We start from the raw sequence: 15,518 nt of genomic DNA on the forward strand, positions 1-15,518 counted from the left end.
TGTCCTGACTGGATCTGTATGAAAAACCAAGACATCAGGAGTTCAGGCAGGTCAGTTTAGCATGTCTGATGATGACATTCACCAAGGCTATATATTCTGTCATATATAAATCTCAGAACAAAATTGTAGTATCATCAAGATAACCTTTTTGTTGGATTCTCTGGAATCTAGTTCTCAGGGAGTCTCCCTCTATCAAATCTGATCCATATAACTCTGGAAGGTGTTAATCACCTTTTCCAAAAACACAAAGACAAAACCTTTTCCCCAAATCAGCATATCCCTTCAGCCGGTAACCAGGAAAACCTGTAGCTTGCCCTCTGTCCCAGAGGAACAATAAAACAACCACAAATTCAAAATCACACACATTTTAGCCTACTTAGTAGGCCTTTCTAGTTTGTCGTGTCAGGATATTAATCCAAAATTCCCATGGAGCCCACGTTAGACAGAATATGGGTCTCCTGCAGACTTTATAAAATTGATTCACACTTCTATCTATACCTGCTTATAAGAGGCGGCTTGTCAAACCAGGATTTAAACCCAAAATTCCAGTGAAGCCCACATTAGACAGAATATGAGTCTCCTGTAAGACCTATTAGAGCAATATATCTTTATACCATCTTTAAGTATCAAAAGGTTATATTTCTCTCTTTATAGAAATGAATTACCTGGTCTGGAGCCCTTTGTACCTTTGTCTCCCAATTCTTTTTTTTTCTTTTCAATTTTTTATTACATTTCAAATGCTATCCCCAAGGTCCCCTATACAACCCCCCTACTCCTCTACCCACCCACTCCCACTTCTTGATCCTGGTATTTCCCTGTACTGGGGCATATAAAGTTTGCAAGACCAAGGGGCCTCTCTTCCCAATNATGGCCGATTAGGCCATCTTCCTCTACATATGCAGCTAGAGACACGAGCTCTGGGGGTACTGGTTAGTTCATATTGTTGTTCCACCTATAGGGTTGCGGACCCCTTCAGCTCCTTGGGTACTTTCTCTAGCTCCTCTATTGAGGGCCCTGTGTTCCATCCAATAGCTGACTGTGCGCATCCACTTCTGTGTTTGCCAGGCACTGGCATAGCCTCACAAGAGACAGCTACATCAGGGTCCTTTCAGCAAAATCTTGCTGGTGTATGCAATAGTGTCTGCGTTTAGTGGCTGATTATGGGATGGACCCCTGGGTAGGGCAGTTTCTGGATATTCCATCCTTTCGTCTCCGCTCCAAACTTTGTCTCTGTAACCCCTTCCATGGGTGTTTAGTTCCCAATTCTAAGAAGGGGCAAAGTGTCCATATTTTGGTCTTCATTCTTCTTGCGTTTCATGAGTTTAACAAATTGTATCTTGGGTATTCTAAGTTTCTGTGCTAATATCCACTTATCAGTGAGTGCATATCATGTGAGTTCTTTTATGATTGGGTTACCTCACTGAGGATGATACCCTCCAGATCCATCCATTTGCCGAGGAATTTCATAAATTCATTGTTTTTAATAGTGTCTCCCAGTTCTTTATTCACAGGGAGAAGCTGAGTGTAAAAAGACCCGAGTTGTCTGTATCCCATTTGGAGGTGGGGGAGGCAGGGTGGGGAGCAAAGGATACAGGGAAGCAGACACAGAAAGGCTTTCTTGGGTGTAGATGCTTCTCTGCTATTCTCTGTAGGCCCCTCAAACCCAGTCAGCTTCAAGTCCACCCTGCTGCATCCTAGGTCACTGCCCAAGCCCCATTCAGGGGCTGGGGGCAGTGAATTTTTATCTCAGGTTAGTTGAGTTCAGATCAATACATTGGGCGCCATTTTGTTGAGGTAAATCTCCAACCCGAATATGCCCCGGCAATGAAAACACAACTCAGTTAATATGAATACATGCTGTGTGCCTAGATTGGGCAGATCTACCACTACACTACCATCTTCCACATCTATGAGACCTCTTAGAACTTGCGGTTTCTCCAGGCCTTGTGCTTCTGCTCTACTTTTCTTCTTCCTCCTCCTCCATTGTCTTCTCTCTCTCCCATTTTCTCTCTCTCCCCCCCCTTCTGCTCTACCTTCCCTTTTATCTGTCCAATCATCAGCTCCCTTTTATTTTATAAATTAAAGTGGGAAGCAGGTTTATAGGAACTCACCTCATTCCTTGTTAGCAACCCCTCACAGGAGAACAGAATTAACATCAAATATAATTATCCCCAGGGCTAGCCACAACAGACTAGTATGATTTTTTAAATTAAAATGTACAGGATTTTTATAAACTCGTTTATAATTTATATAGTAATCTTAAGGATAGTGTCTGTTCAGCCTGAGCACAGTGGCTCATGTCTTCAATCTCAGCACTTAGGAGGCAGGGGGTAGGTTTCAACTTCCTGGAAATTAGAGTATGTCTGGTAAATATGTAATATATATATACACATATACACTTATCATAGAAGATTGTAAGCTAGGCTTGGCGCACACGCCTTTAATCCAGGCATTTGGGAACAGGGGCTTATGATGTGAATTTGATGCTGACTTTGCTACAGAGTGAGTTCCAGGACAGGCAGAACAACCAATGGATAACCAGAGAAACCTGTCTCAAAAAACCCTAATAATAATAATAATAACAGCAATAAAAATAATTATAATTATAATAATAGAATTTCTTTTAACTCAGAATCTGTTATTTAGTTGCTGAAACTCCCAGGCCTTCTGCCTCCAAGGAGCTGGGATTATATGTGTGTGCCCCACACCCAAGTGGCAGAGTCATGAGGAAGTAGATTTTAGCAATAGAGAAAAACACGTAGACATTGGCTGAACAGGAGACTTTTTAACACAGTAGTGCTCCAGGGCACAGCGCAGTGGGGAAATATCTGCAGAGCATACACCTTGGTTTGTTCCCCAAATCACCAGAAAAGTGAATAAAATAATGGAGAAACGAGGAAGTGCAAAGATGGTGTAACCAATGTGTTGGTTAGAGCAGGCCATTGAGAAAGCTTTATTGCTCGTGGGTTTTCGGGTGAAGAGAAGAGAAGACGATGTGAGCCTAAGAGTGAGAAGATGTGAGATGTCTCCGGAGCTCACTGGGAGCATGCTGGCCAGCCTGTGTGGCACAGTGACACTTGACAGAGAGAGAGAGGTTAATGTCTAGTGGTGTCGTGTCGTGTCTGCACAGATGTGGTTTACTTCAACTTTCAAGGCAGCTAATCCCAGGTGCAGAGAAACTGATGGAGGCTCGGAGTGTGGCCAGGATGATGTAACAGGAAGCGTGGAGAGGGAGCTCCTCGCCACTGCAAGAGCATGCAGTGCAGATGATCGGGACTGGATAGGAAGGTAAGGTAAAGCAGAGGAGGTTTAATACTTGGAGAACTGGGAAGAGTAAGGGAGCCAAGGATGACACAGTCACCTGAGGGGCTGAGGCAGGGAGTGAGGGCTCATCCGCACCACGTGTAAATTCCAGGACCACTTGGCTACAAGGCAAGACCGTGTCTCAAAAGGCGGCAAAGTACAATCAGGCTAGAAAACTGTCTCCGTGGCTAAGTGCAGGGCTGGTTTACAGGGAATCCAAGTTCAGTTCCCTGCATGATGTGCAGCTCAAAATTGTCTGTAACTCCAGTTCCAGAAGATCTGACATCTTCCTCCTCTGGAACCTGTGGCAACCTGCATACCTGTGATGCACATAAATACACAGAGGCACACAGACATACAGACACACAGACACACACACACACACACAGACAGACAGACACACACACATATATATGTATATGTATATGTATATGTATATATAATTTTTTGAAAAACAGCTGGGCATGGTAGCACACACGTTTTATCCCAACACACAGGAGGCAGAGGCAGGCAGATTTCTGAGTTCGAGGCCACTCTGGTCTACAGAGTGAGTTCCAAGACAGTCAGGGCTACACAGAGAAACCCTGTCTGAAAAAACAAACAAGGAAAAACATTTATATGAAAAAAATTTGAAAAGCTGTCAAAGGCCGGCTTTAACACCACAGGGTAAACTGAGTGAGGCAGCAAGGTGTGGTGTCAGTAATTGTGCTGAAAGCAGCTGACAGGGGTCGATCTAGAGATTGACTGACAGGGGCTGTTGCCTGTGACGTACAGCAATTAGAGAAAAGGAAACGGGGGGGGGGGAAAATCACACACACACACACACACACACATACACACACACAAATGCACACACACTCACATACACTCACACACCCACACATACATTCACATACACACATACTCATACACACTCACACATACACACTCACATACACATATAGTCACACACACTCACACTTACACACTCACTCACACTCACACATACTCACACACTCATACATGTACACTCATACACACTCACACACACTCACACAGTGGTTGAAGCAAAAGCAGGCTCCCTTTCTCTTAACCCTTTTATATTAAAACAAAGTTTTTCCATTTAGAAAGAAAATTACCTCATAGCCACAAGTTACACATTTTCTAAAAACATTCACCATAAAAACATATTCTTCAAAAACAGATTAAAGAGGAAATTACAATAGGATTATTAATTATATATTCCTTTATTGAAACTTATATATAACTCAACAATGCTTATCTATCTTTCTTTCCACAAGCGCATTGTAGCCCCGGAGTAGCAATTCTTTAGTCATAGGTTAACAACGTTTAAGCCAAGTCTGAGGTAGCAAGCTCTCTGTGCTGGGCTGACCTCGGTCTGTACTTACTAAGGAATAGGCTAGTCTTAGTTTTGAAGTCTTGATCAGCTAGACAGGTTAATCATCTGTTCTATGATCTATGATCTTATAATAGAATTGTTCACTCTTTATGCATAACCTTCCTATTTTCTGATGCTCACCAAAAACCTCTTACCATATCCCTAAATCACAAGACCAACAAACTCAGGCCCAGCCTAGAGTGAATGCCTACTTTGATCCTTAACTTGTCCCAAGCCTATTTCCCTTGCTGCTACAGTTCTGTGCCTGTAACCAGTGAGCACTCCCTGTGCTCCCGTCTCTCTCATGCAGCTCTTGCCAGTCTATGAGGAAGGGGCACGGTCTATTCCCGGTTCTGACTTTAGACTTTCTATTCACTACCCTAACTTCCCAAAATTATTTAAATCAAGTTAATTTCCTAAAACTACTTAAATCAAATCAGGAATTCCATAAAACCATTAATTCATATAAATAGCATTATCTCAAGAACTTTCATCTTCATGTTGATTGGCAGGAAACTTGCCCAACAGAGTGGGCTATTACCCAGGAAGTAATTACACCAGGCTGTAGGCAGTGAGGGTCTCCTGGTGTCCACTCACACCAAGCCAGATAAACAAGGAATATGTTGCAGTAAATCTCTCCAACTCATATATGCCCCGGCAATGAAAACACAACACAATTAATATGAATACATTCTGTGTGCCTAGATTGGGCAGATCTACCGCTACACTACCATCTTCCACATCTATGAGACCCCTTAGAACTTGCAGTTTCCCCAGGCCATGTGCTTCTGCTCTGCTTTTCTTCTTCCTCCTCCTCTGCGTCCTCTCCCTCTTCCTTTTCTTTCATGACAAATGTGAGACAGCACATCAGTAGCAAGAAGGAATCCTGGGAGAAGCCTCTGGTATCATCCCACACCAGAGCTCACCCACTGCAGTTGAGCAGGTCAGTGGGCTGTCTCCAGAGAGCTCACTTGCCCACTGTAGCTCCTTCTGCATATCACCCACCAAAAAAAAAAAAAAAAAAGCATTTGTACACAGAAGCTCTATTATCGGTAAAGAGACAAGCTTCTGATGGGCTGGCAAATTTCTCAGTGATTGGACTAAGATGAGCAGACGCACAAATAAGGCAGCCTGGAGGCTGGCTGAGGAGGCCAGCATTGGACCGCCATGTTTGTCTCATACTCAGATAATGCTAAGTGTATTTTGATATGTCAAAATTTGAACATAAAGGCTGAGGAGATGGCCCAGTCAGTAAACTGCTTGCTGTGCAAACATGAGGACCTGAGTTTGGATCCCCAGGACCAGTGTAAAAAGCTGGGTACAACAGTAGGTGCCTGAAATCCCAACACTGAGGAGGTGGAGACTGTCTGGTCTCTGGAGCTGACTGACCCTGTCTCAAAATCACCATTGATATCATCATCATCATCATCATCATCATCATCATCATCATCATCATCATCATTTGTTGGTAATGACAATCATCACCACAATATGGAGGGTGACTAAGAAGACTGGGAGACCTCTGGTCTCTTTACAAACTCCCTTGCATAGGCACACACAGATGAATATGTGCACACACAGCACATACTCATATACAACAGCCTACACACACTCTCACACGCGTGCACACTTACATGTGACAGGAACCTGGTGGGTTTTCTGTATGATGCCAGTTAACCACTGTGAATTGTCCTTACTGCAGTCAATGTGATTATTTTAAGTATTAGGTCAAGGTATTTATCATTGGCCATTTGAAATGCTATGAGAAAAGAAATAATGAATAAGAAGAAAATGAATATGAATTGGAAGGCCTAGTAAGAACACACATGTACATATGTGTGTATATATAGTGGAGCAAATTATGTATGCTGTTTTATAGACTGTTTTTACAATACATAGGTATTTCTGTGTATGTATTCAATAATAGGTCTATATATATGTTAGCTATTAAGGTTATATGGCTATGACTGACCAGACTAATGGTAGATATTTAAGATGTCTGAAGTTTGGGGATATTACAGAAACCACGGCATGAAATAGTCGTGGGTATCCTCTTTGGCAGGCATGCAGCTCCCTCAGGAGGAATCCCAAGAAGGAACCCTGATAGGTCAGAGATGGCTCCCACTGCCCTTGTTCAACCTCCATCTGTCTGTCTGCCTCACGCCTTGCTGTGCCCACTCTGACTTCCAGCTATATTTAACCCACTGACTGAGTTGCACTTTCTCTACTAAAGCTAGTCTTTCATCTCCAGGGCTTTGGGAGTGTGGCTCTCTTCTGTGTTTGTTGAGGTCCTGGAGTCTCAGCATGTGGATCCCACTGGGAAAGTCCCCCTGACTTGTGTTGTTGGTTTATTCTCTGATTGCTGCAGAGTCCTTCAGAGCCATAGTTTCCCCCCCCCCCTCCGAGACAGGGTTCCTCTGTATAGCCCTGGCTGTCCTGGAACTCACTCTGTAGACCAGGCTGGCCTCGAACTCAGAAATCCACCTGCCTCTGCCTCCCAAGTGCTGGGATTAAAAGCGTGTGCCACCATGCCTGGCCTCAGAACCATAGTCTTCCATGGCCCCAGGCTAGCATTTCTATCAGCCAGACGTTCATTTCCTTTGCTAGCTCATGAGCTCCTTGGATGTTGACACAGGCAGGACTTTTCTGGGTTGGTTTCCTGCTCCTGAGACATGCCCACTGAGAGTTAGCTCTCATAGGCTGGCTCCTCTCTGCTTCTTGCTCTTTTTTCCCATGATAAGGGCGCAGGAGCTGGGTACCTGCACAGTAGGAGAGCTGGGCATATACCTGGGGTGAAATCCAAATGTTCCTACACTTCTGTACCCAGAGCATCTTACCTCTTCTTATTTGGAGTTAGTAATAAAAAGGAAAAGCCTCCATGAAAATAAAAGGTAGATATTTTCCTAGCACGGGGAGGCCCTGGACTCAGACCTAGGAAATTATAGGGGACATAAGTGCTTGTAGAAGTGCTGACTAGGGGCTGGAGAGATGGCTCAGTGGTTAAGAGTACTGGATGTTCTTCCAGAGGTCCTGAGTTCAATTCCCAGCAACCACTTGGTGGCTCACAACCATCTGTAATGGGATCTGATGCCCTCTTCTGGTGTGCATGAAAATAGCATACTCATCATATACATTAAATAAATAAATAAATAAAAGAATGCTGACTAAAGCAGCCACCGGTGTTCAGTTTTCTAGCCCTGCAAACACTGAAGAAGAAAGAAAGACATTCAGTCTCTTACTTTTCTTTTAAAAGATCAGAAATGTTTCATTTTTATTTTATAATTATTTTTTAAAATTGTCAAAAAACAAATTTAAGCACTATAAAGAAAAGAGGAAACAAAGTTAAAGCTAAAGCAAAAAAATTAAAATGACAAAATAGGCAAGTTTTGCCATTTTTTAAAGATTAATTAATATTTATTCTATGTGTAAAATGTTTGCCTGCATGTATGGCTGTGTACCATATACATGCCTGGTTTCCATGGAGGGTGTCAGATGTTGTGAGCCACCATGTGGGTGCTGGGAACTGAACCCAGGTCCTCTGGAAGAGCAGCCAGTGATCACTCTTAACTGCTGAGCCATCTCTCCAGCTCAAGGCTTTTTTGTTTGTTTTGTTTTGTTTTGTTTTGCTGAGAAAGGGTTCTTCTGCATGCTCTGGCTGTCCTGGAACTTGATTTGAAAACCAGGCTGGCCTCAAACTCACAGAAATCTGCATGCCTCTGCCTCCTGAGAGCAGGCATTAAAGGTACCATCACTGCCTACAAGTTTCATAACTTTTAAGACTGACACATGTGTCAGTTTATGTCCTCTGGTGCAACATCTTGCACATACATGGCAACATCAGAATTCACATAGGAAGGACTAACTATTCTTATATTTTTAACTTTTAACTGTTTTTGAGAGTTTCACATACGAGTACACTATATTTCTGTCAGTCCCACCCCTCCCACTCCCTTATTTATACAAACTAGTTCTGTAAGTCCATGTGGCTCACTATCCTACTGATCTACCCTTCTGTCTTCTTTCATGCCACATCCTTTCTACCCCGGGGACTGAGTTTCACTTCGGCTCTTGGTTTTCCTTTGGGCCTCATGCATATTAACAAGTGTTCTACTATTTAGCTAGATGTCCAGCCCCTGAATCCTTTTAATTAAAGAGAATTATGCATGATGAATTGCATTTTCTATTTCCTTGAATTTTGCTCTCTAGTGACAGTTTTGGAGTTCTGGTTTCTTTAAAAAACACAGAAATATTAGAACACCTAGGATTTAATGTTGATCCCGGGTGTTGGATATGATGCTGCTTCAGACTATCCACAGCAGGTGACTGTGATATGCCTTGTGTTCTAGCAGAGGTGTGATTGTTGTAGCTGCAAATAGTTTCTGCAATAGTGTGACATTTAGAATCTAGGTACTTTTCAGAGGGTATATAAATACCCTGATTGCTTGGTGAGTTGTTGTTTGGTTGCTGTTGATCGCTATTTATTATTAAGTAGTCATGTGCAAAGATTAGATATCTTGATGGTGAAGGTTAAATTTGCCCCAAGGAACTTGATGGCCCTAATCAGCAAGATAACGTTGTCCCCTCTCCCCTCTCTCTCCTTTTCTTTCCTATTTAGTGTTAGAGAGTTGAAAAGTTGGAAGAAGAGGGGTGGAGAAGGGTGGAAGAAAGAACCCACAAAGCAGCAAACACTGGCTCCATTGCTCAAATGTTGCTATCTACAGTTTTTACACTGATTTTTGTGAAAATTAACTGAGAAGGAAAAAAGAATACTTGGCTTGCCAGGCGTCACAACCACTCCTGTAACCCTGGTACTTGGGGAGGCCATAATGAAAGGATCACCTTCAGTTTTAGCCCAGCCTTGGCTATAGAGTGAGTCCATACTCACAAATGAGCAAACTAGCTGGAGATGACTTGTTTGGAACACTTGTTGCTCTCCCTAGGAGCTGGTTTGGTGCTGGCATCCATGACTCTCCTCCTGTCATTCCAGCTCCAGGAGACATGATGCCCACTTCTGGCCTCTGGGGTACTTGTTCTCTCATGTGAATCTCATACATTCACACAGATGCACACATGTAAATAACACAACAAATTTGAAAAACAACAACAAAACTAATGCTTGAGATATGTCTTGACCATTAAAAACTAAGGTTTCCAGCCAAAACCACCAAACAGACAAAGACCTGCTTAAATTCGGTGCAGAGGACTAGCTCTGACTTGGAGTGCTCGCCTGGCATTCAGGCCGCCCCTGAGAGACAGCTCATACAACTTGAGCAGAGGTCCTGTGTAACCTGCGTTCAGGCGCTAACCATTCTCTATGCTTTATTGACAGGTCATGTCTTGACTGCATTGGGAAAAATGCTATCATTTTAAAAAGTCAAATATCTTTATTACCTCCTAAACTTCTGCAGCAAGTCCTCAAAAAAATAACATTTTGGACTGCAGCTAATTACCGAAAGGAGCAAAGAATTCCAAAGGAAGAGACAGAAAATAAGCAGCCGAGGGTCAGTAGCTGCTGAGCCCTCTAGGTCCAAGTGTGGCTGCGTGTGTGCATCAGACCACGCATTTCTCCCTCCACTGCAGTGAAGGCTGGACTTAAGGACACAGTGGGAAACACGTGTTTTGCTAATGTGATTACATGGTACGGGATATATGGAAATAAGATGTAGTTAAAAATGTATCTGTGTGTTTGTTTACTGATTTGCTTGTAAAAGAATGTGTTCTTCCTGGAAATAAGTACAGTAACAACAGATCTTAACTCAGTGTGTACGCTTTTCTTGAAAGATTATATAAATCTGAAAAACAGAAATAGCTCTAAGATCTTCAGAAATCCTGTAATACAACTGTGGACACAGATATAAAAACATTCCTAATTTACTTCCACATTTTAAGATCACCTAAGTGTCTCCTTAAATAGCACCATCAGAACTTTCTGTCCCCTTTGTTGAGCAGGGAAGAATGGTTAGTAGTTCTGGCTCCACCCTGCTATGACTGGGTGGAGGTTGGTTTTTCTACCAGCTTTGAAATGTTGTGGTGTGGGTTATTAGTAGCTTTTGAGACATGAAAAAATATACTTTACTTTGAGAAAAGTGTTTCTAAAATATTATTTGTAAGTAATGTGGGGTGGTAATCCAGTATTTTTGACTCTCTAACCTCCCCCACCCTGCCTGAGCTATGCTGCTCTACAGATGTGATGCTCACGTGTCTATACGCTCACTTGTCCACACGCTGACAACCTCCTGCTGCTCTTGGTGCCAGCCATCCAGAAACAGGAGGCCATACTGTTACATTTGTCAAAACGGTATTAGGCCATTTTGAGACACCTTTCTTCATATTATATGCCTTCCTTCCATTACAGTTACTTTCCTTCCATTACAATGAATTACTAAAGGGTCAATCTATGACATTACCCCCTCACTGTTACCATGTAAGTTATTTCTGACCTTTACAATTCTGGGAGAGTATATTTCTATATTGTATATAATTTATAGTGAAAACTGTACTTGATTAAACTGTAGATATGTTTTATACATGCTGTATTTTGGATGTGTAAAGCTTCTATTTATGTGTTGAACTAGTTAGTGTTTGAAGTTTATTTATTGAACACAGTATAGATTTATTGCCTCGCAGCTTCATCAGTATGCATCAGTCAGAGTTCATTTCTGTGTGGCGCTGGCAACGTGATTCAGTGTGCAAAGTGCTGAGCGAGCCCAATGGGCCTGGCTCCATCCCTGGCACCAGCATAGGCCAGGAGGAGAGAGCTAACGCCATAAAGGTCACTCGCTGACCTTCACATGTGCCCAAACATATGATGCACACAATACAATAATATCAAATAAATAAATAAAACTTAAACTTTTCAGTGTGGACTTTTAATTTTTCTTATCATTTTTAGTATGTATAACAGATTTGAAAAATGAATTTTATAAATAATATACTTCTTGGGGGGAAATTATTATTATGAACTTAACTATCAGCATTTTATAATTAAGAACACGTACACACACACAATTAGCCCATAAAAAGACAGAACACTATGGCACAGAGGACGTGGGTCACAAATGGACCCCAGTCTGCACCTCATTACAGACGAGAAACAGGCAGGACTGGGTGGGGCTCAGTAATGCATTCAGAAGCACACTGCAGCAGCATACCCCCTGGCAACTGGGTCCTGCCTCCCGGGTTCCTCCTGGTTCCCATGGATGCTGAAAGGATCATCACCATCGAACAACCAAGTGTTTTCTTCATTAACCTGTGTGGGACTTCCGTTTTAAAACCATAATCTATTCCTAGCCCCAAAGGCTCATGGCTATCATGTGCATTTATCTTCCGGAGTCTCTAAATCTTAACAGTGAGACGATCCTTCAGCAGCCCCAGTTCAAAGTCTCTGGCACTCATTCCTGGCTTTGGAGATGTCTAAGCATTCCCTGTGGATCTAGCTTACAGCAGAGGAGACAGGACCTTGGACCTGGAGTCCGAGCATGCCCAACTCCTGGGGTATCCCTGTTCCATGACTCTTTCAGTGACCTGTGGTGAATTAAGTTTTTGTATTATCTTAATGAGTATGGTGGTTTGAATGAAAATGGCTCCCATAGGCCCATGGAGTGGTACTCTTAAGAGGTGTGGCCTTGTTGGAAGAAGTGTGCCACTGGGGTGGGCTTTGAGGTTTCAGATGCTCAAGCCAGGCCCAGTGTCACTTTCTCCCTTCCTGCTGCCTGATGATCTGGATGTAGAAGTCTCAGCTCCTTCTTCAGCACCATGTCTGCTTGCCAGGAGGATAATGGACTAAACCTCTGAACTGTAAGCCAGCCCCAATTAAATAAACGCTTTCCTTTATAAGAGCTGCCATGGTCATGGTGTCTCTTCACAGGAATAAAAGCCTAACTGAGACAATGAGGAAAATCTTTTTTTTTAAGATTTATTTATTATATGTAAGTACACTGTAACTGTCTTTAGACACCCCAGAAGAGGGCGTCTGATCTCATTATTGATAGTTGTGAGCCACCATGTGGTTTCTGGGATTTGAACTCAGGACCTTCAGAAGAGCAGTCAGTGCTCTTAACCACTGAGCCATCTCTCCAGCCCCCCTCTTTTTTTTTTCTCTCTTTTTCACACTTATTTATTTATTGAGGTGGGGATATGAGTAGGTCAGAGAGGCACACACAAACACTAAATAAATACAATTTCAAAATTAAATAATAAAACCAATTGAAAGAGCATTAATATAAAATTCTCATTTAACCTACTGAAATGTAACAAAGAATCCAGCTATGTATTAACATAAGACTTCTTCGTTACTTATTTGTTTGTTTGTTTGTTTGTTTGTTTGTTTGTTTTTGAGGCAGGGTCTCTATATAACCCTGACTATCCTTGAACTCATTATGTAGATCAAATAGGCCTCAAATTCTGCCCCCCTAGGAGTGGGATTCAAGGAGTACACAGGCCATCGCCCAGCCAACGTAAGACATTTTTTTTTGATGAAAAATAACCTTGTTTCCAAAATCAAAATTCAGAACAGCAATGGTACTGTTTTACATTTTTATGAGTATACTTAATAAAATACATCTAGGTTCTTTAGTTTGCTCTCTACCCAATGTATTATGTTTTTAAAGTACATTATTGCATGTGCGTGCGTGTGTGTGTGTGTGTGTGTGTGTGTGTGTGTGTGTGCACAAGCATGCTGAAGCTAGTTTTCTTCTTCTACCGTATGGGTCCCAGTGATCAAACCCAGGTTATCAGGGCTGGTGGCTTTCCATAATGGCCTCTGTGCTGCAGAGATGAGCCTTTATGACAAGGGGTGGAAGCTATGTTTGTCTTTGGGTGTAAAGGTAAGTGTTTAGAATCTGATTAGTGGATTCCCACAGTCATCCTTTGGATGGAACACAGGGCCCCCGATGGAGGAGCTAGAGAAAGTACCCAAGGAGCTGAAGGGGGCTGCAACCCTATAGGTGGAACAACAATATGAACTAACCAGTACCCCCAGAGCTTGTGTCTCTACCTGCATATATAGCAGAAGATGGCCTAGTCAGCCATCATTGGGAAGAGAGGCCCCTTGGTCTTGCAAACTTTATATGACCCAGCACAGGGGAGCACCAGGGACAAGAAGTGGGAGTAGGTGGGTAGGGGAGCAGGGCGGGGGGGTATAGGGAACTTTGGGGATAGCATTTGAAATGTAAATGAAGAAAATATCTAATAAAAAATTGAAAAAAAAAAGAATCTGGTTAGTAATCATACTTGTTTAGAAACATGGTCATGGTGCATTCTTTTCTAATATTCTGAACTCACCAGCCCCAAGTAGTTGGCTAGGTTTCTAGCAAGCACGATTTTCCCCTATTAATTTGGCCTTAAGTCCCATAAAGCTGCCGTTGGCTGCCAATAAGATATGAATGTCACTACTGGGCCTTTAAGGATATTTTGCGGACGCTGACTTTGGTGCGGTCTGTCGTCATCACAGCTGCGCAGGACTCCTGAGTGCTCCCCTCCCTTAGCAGTTTGCCCAGCACCTTCTGGTTCCCTGAAAGCTTGTACTCAGGGAGGAGGCTCTGACGATCCAGCTCGAATCCTCTCAGTCCTGAAGGGCATAGAAAAAAGGCAGTTCCCTCCTGTGGCAGACGGACAGAAGATGGGGGGGGGGGGGGGGTGGCGAGAGGCAACAGACTCACTTGATGAATTCTGGGAGTCAGACTCAAGAGACCAGCATCAGGGTGCAGATCTGAGTTTATTGCCCAGTCCATAAGCTTATATACAGTGTTCAAGCCAATCCCAAGGACTTAAATCTTTGACCAATCATATCTCGCTACACGCTATACCCCACTGTGCCCCAGTGAAAACCCCGCCTAATGAGGTAACTCAGAAAGGGGGCGGGGGGGGGACATGTCACCTGTAAGGGCTTCTGTGAAGAAGGGGAGCAGGGAGGGAGAAGCCACCGTCCTGACCTCAGTTCCTTTTTGCTGTCCTACTAGTGTTCCGGGAACCATCTTAGATCTAACTTCTTGTTTAGCAGATCAGGACTCCTCGAGGTGACACACAGGAGCCTGTGGCGCCTCGCTCTCGATCCCACTTTTGCCTTCACAAGGCTGACTTCCACATCCCCCACACCCTCCCAGATAGAGGCGTGGGAAAGGACTTTCTGACTAGGACTCAAGGATTTAGGCTACAAGCAGGTCCTCATAAAACTAGAAAACTTCTGAACAGCTAAGGAAACAAAGAAGCAAAGGCGAGCCCAGAGAGAGGGACAGAACTGTGACAACTATATTCTCTGTCACTAACATTCCTTCCCAGGGGGAGATGCGAAGCAACAGCTACACTTCCCAAGGTCCCAACCACAAACCGAGGCATGAGTCTGACAAATTTCCCTCTAGAGAACCGACGAATTTCCTGGGCTTCATTAGAGCCTAGGCGAGGCGTTACTGAGATGAGTGGACCTTTGTCCCTCAACTAGCCACACCTGAAAAGCCTACTGCGGAGGGAATGATGTTTTCTGTCCCTCTCAGTAATCAGGGTAATCGTGGATGGAGCCCCGGAAGTCTTCCCTAGTTTATTACACTGTAGGCCCCGCCCCAGGCCGTGTGCAGAGTTGCCAAGTGCTAGGCCCCTCAACTGTTCTCAGGGAGTGTAAACCATCAGCCAAGCCGTCCAAGTGGGACGATCTTGTGTAAGGTAGGGTACAGCTGAACTCCCCGAGATGGTGGCTGCTTGGTTCTGAGGACTGTCACTCATATCTGAAAGAGGGTTAATAGAATACATAAAGTCAAGAAGCAAAGAATAAAGAAAAAAGAGCCAGGCATGGTGGCGCACGCCTTTAATCCCAGCACTTGGGAGGCAGAGGCAGATGGATTTC

The 15,518-nt window shown here is 43.4% G+C and overlaps 1 protein-coding gene across 1 annotated transcript in view; it reads left to right on the forward strand.

Moving 5' to 3' along the window:
* Nucleotides 1-11,491, forward strand: part of Klhdc1 (kelch domain containing 1) — a 45,132-nt gene extending 33,641 nt beyond the window's left edge. Inside the window, exon 13 of the mRNA XM_021202212.2 lies at nucleotides 10,011-11,491. Coding sequence (XP_021057871.1) covers nucleotides 10,011-10,197 — 187 coding nt within the window. The 3' untranslated portion in view covers nucleotides 10,198-11,491. The remainder of the gene's footprint in view (nucleotides 1-10,010) is intronic.
* The last annotated feature ends 4,027 nt before the right edge of the window (nucleotides 11,492-15,518 follow it).

This window comes from Mus pahari, chromosome 7 (assembly GCF_900095145.1).
Source record: "Mus pahari chromosome 7, PAHARI_EIJ_v1.1, whole genome shotgun sequence".
NCBI lineage: Eukaryota > Metazoa > Chordata > Mammalia > Rodentia > Muridae > Mus > Mus pahari.